General features: G+C 41.1%; 1 protein-coding gene across 1 annotated transcript; it reads right to left on the minus strand.

Moving 5' to 3' along the window:
• Window positions 1–1,741: 1,741 nt before the first annotated feature.
• On the minus strand, window positions 1,742–3,235 carry LOC134624812 (nuclear factor 7, ovary-like). Its single transcript, XM_063469890.1, has one exon. The coding sequence runs from the start codon at window positions 3,131–3,133 to the stop codon at window positions 1,742–1,744; it is 1,392 nt and encodes a 463-aa protein (XP_063325960.1). The 5' UTR covers window positions 3,134–3,235.
• Between the last annotated feature and the right edge of the window lie 605 nt (window positions 3,236–3,840).

Below are 3,840 nucleotides of genomic sequence, written 5' to 3' on the forward strand. Positions count from 1 at the left end.
TAAAGGCACCCAAATACAAAATGTTTTAGGTGAATATACTTGTGATCAAAGGACAAGTTTATTGTTTTCAGACATGACACTATTGAGAGTTTTTATCATAAATCATTTCATCTTATTTGATTCCAAGCAGAGCACAGCACTTCAAATGGTTCATTCCAAGCATCCTTAAAGGAGCGATAAGCAATATCTTTTCACTGCTAGGTGTGCTGTTTTGCACTGCCTGTAAACCAAACTAAAGTCTATGGCTGGAGATCAACACAGAGAGAGGGATTGTGACTTCATGCTGTACTCCAGATGTAATTACACCTCTAGTTCTTCACATAGCCATTTTTAATTTCTTCAACCTAAGTATGATGAATTGTGCTTATTGCTCCTTTAAAGTGCTCCAGTAGAAAGCAAGGTTTAAGAACATTTTGTATTCACATTATAAACTAGAATATTTTCTATCTTTTCTTGCATTCACATTAAGATATTTTCTTCTCATGTTTCCATTTATGACAGCTGGGAAGGTGAGAAGCAAGTGGACAAATGACGAAGTGAAGGTTGCTGAGCGGCACGTTTCACTTCATAACAAGCTGCAAAGTACCAGGTAAAAAGGAATGTGACTGCTGCTTCCAAGCAGAGCCGGCAGCTCGGAAAGGCAGAGACTGGGTTGCCATAAAGTACTACATCCACAACAGGATCATAGCATTAAAAGAAAGATGCAAGAAAAAAAGAAACAAGCAAGAGAGATACTTTGTTGCTTCCACAGTTATGTCAGTATTGCTGTTTTCTGCATTGCATTGTTGTTACTCATAAATCTGTGGTTTATGCTGGGTGCTTTTTGCAATTAAATGATAAGAAAGGCAGATAATGTTCCACGTTTTTATTCACATGAACATTCACTACAAAATGAATTAATGCATTACAATATTAAGACTTAAAAAGTGGACTGACCACATTTGACCTATGTCTTTTTTTAAGTCTATACACAGCTCAGACTTACTGGTTTATTAACACATAAATGTCTGATATTTCTGTCAGAAGTTACCCGACTGGTGAGCATTACTATTGTGCATCCATGCCTATTATATTGTAATCTCAAAAGGAGCCAAGCTAAAAATACAGAACCTACCCTTACCTTGTCCTTATAAGTCATGTATACTTGAAAATTATGTGTTTCCATGGGCTTCACAATTCACCTAAACATGAAATATCAGTGTGTGACCTTATGGTACTCATAAGTCACATAAACCTGACAGTGTCCTCACAAGTAGCATTAAATTCAGGTTTGACCAAAATTTCGCCCTAGCCAAAATCTCAACAGATGGGCGTGTTCCTGGAAGCATGGGTCAAACTTTTTGTGATTCCCATGCCTCTAGGACCTTCGGAAAGGCACGTTCCCATTTGTCACATTTTTGTCATAGGTACTGATATATCATGAAAACAGGTGTGTGTGTGTGTGAGAATGTTTTTAACAACATCCTTGGTCAAATGAAGGTAATCTCCCCCACACCCAACATATGGCTCGATTCCTGTACTGGTTCACCATACACAACACAGGTGAAGCCATAAAAGAGCAGGAAGTTTACCAAACAACAAACAGAATCTTCACATGGATATGTGTGTGATAAAACACTACAGCCTCCCCCACCATCGGCAGGCTGGGGAGGGGAACAAAGGAATGTCTTTGTTTACACAGTTTGAAGAGATGGTAAGCATAAAAATGACAACATTTAACAATTCATTTTAACAATCATCCTCAACTCATCTGCTCCACTGACACTGACACCTTCAATGGCAACACCTTCACTTTACTATTCACAGTGCCAATATATGGAAACATCCTGTGAGTGAAAGTGTGTGTGAATGTGTGTATGCGTGTGTTAGTATCAGGATCAGAGAACGACAGCTTTCCTCTGTTCCAGTCCAGCTTCACTCTGATCCTCTGGAACTTCTTCCGTACTGAGAGAGCAGTGGATCTAGCTGATGGTGAGAGTGTGTAGTATTTACCTACATGAAACCATATTATCCATAATCCAAACAGTTTGTCTCCCTTCCTCTGCACAGATTCTGCTAACACACCCAGGTCCCACTCCGTACTGTCTCCAACTTCGACATCCCAGCTGTGAGTCCCTGAGTTAAAGCCCTCAGAGCCCAGGACAGAGCTGTAACGATCAAACCTCTCTGGATTATCAGGAAGTTGCTGCTTCTCTCTTTCTCTTACATTGGTCAGATCTTCAGACAGGATGAGGTTTGGATGAGCAGTGTTTGGGTCCAGAATGAGAGGAGTGTAGGAGACCATGTCCTTCATGTTGTTCCAGATGTTGAAGGTCAGGTTGCCCAGGTGTTTGGCCTGGTCTATCAGAGCTCCTGAGGGCAGCTGTGGATCATCCAGCAGGGGGCAGCGCTGGACTCTTTCCACTGCAGCCTTGTAGTTGTGCAGGAATGAGACGTCTTCAGCTCTCAGCTCCTCCTCTGTGGCTCTGACTGTGTCTGAAAGAGCTGCTATCTCTCTGCTCAGAGCCTCCATCTTCTCCTTCATCATCCCACTCTTCTGCTCCTCTTCCTCCCTCAGTGCAGCCAGCCTGGCCTCCTCTTCCTCTGCTAGAAACTGGTGAAGCTTCTTAAACTGCTCCTTAATCTGCCTCTCTGTGTGTCGGGCCTGGACCTTAATGTGTTCTGCTGTTTGATCAAACTTCCCTTGAACTTCTTCACAAACCTTTAACTTCTTCTTTAAGGGCTCCAGAGTTTCCTGAAGTTCCTTCTTGTGTTGTTGTGCAGCTTCATCGATGGGTCTGAATCTGTGATTGGTGTGTTTTTCTGAGTCTCTGCAGACGACACACACTGGCTGCTGATGGTCCAGACAGAAGAGTTTGAGTTTCTCAGAGTGCAGACTGCAGAGAGCCTCTGAAGCTCTCTGATCTCTCTCCTGTAAGAATGACTCACACAGGTTCTTTAAAGCTCGGTTTAAAGGTGGTTCTTCCTTTGAAGATCTTCTGTTACAAACTGGACACTCATGTGTTGTTCTCTTTTCCCACCATCTCTTCAGACAGTCTTTACAGAAGCTGTGGCTACATGGCAGAAGAACAGGATCTCTGAAGACCTCCTGACAGACCGGACAGCAGAGATCCTCCTCTGATCTGGAAGCCATTGAGTCTGTGAGTGAAGCTGAAAACAGCAGACAGGAAGTACAGTCAGTCCTGGCTCCCCTCCCTCCTCTACTACCTTCACTGAAACTTCCTTTGAGTCGTGTTTTTGCTTAAACTCACATTCAAACAGTGCTGCATATACTGTAGATAATACTGGATAACATTGGATATAATTCATCCAGTATTATCTGCCTCAATACCTTGTACCAAAACAGAGCAGAACAGCTACCTGAATGCTGCTCCCACAGAGGTCAATTATCTTAATTATTAATAATAATTAATTAATAATTTAAAATTGTATCTGAATATGATACTCAAGCTCTTCTGAAAAAGGTTGCCTCATATCAGAAGTACTTGACTCCCTGATCTAACTTTCAAACGTGCAGATAACCTGTAATCTGGAAAGGACATAATGTCTCACTAATTTAGAAGATCATCATTTAGCCTGGAGAAAGAGTTTATTGCATTATATAAAAGCTCTCCGGAAAGCTAGAACATCTTATTATTCCTCACTGATTAAAGAAAATAAGAATAAGCCAAGGTTTCTCTTCATCACTGTGGCCAGCCTGACAAAAAAACTTTAACTTTTACTTGTAACGATTTAATGAATTTCTTCACGAACAAAATTAGAGAAAAGATTACTCATTATCTGACAGACCTAACATTATATACAGCTACTTTCATTAGCACTGATATAAATTTAGACTCT

This window comes from Pelmatolapia mariae, linkage group LG3_W (genome assembly GCF_036321145.2).
Source record: "Pelmatolapia mariae isolate MD_Pm_ZW linkage group LG3_W, Pm_UMD_F_2, whole genome shotgun sequence".
Classification (NCBI taxonomy): Eukaryota; Metazoa; Chordata; class Actinopteri; order Cichliformes; family Cichlidae; genus Pelmatolapia; species Pelmatolapia mariae.

Coding starts and splice junctions, on each gene's coding strand:
- LOC134624812 (XM_063469890.1), bottom strand. CDS start 3,133: ATGGCTTCCAGATCAGAGGAGGATCTCTGCTGTCCGGTCTGTCAGGAG.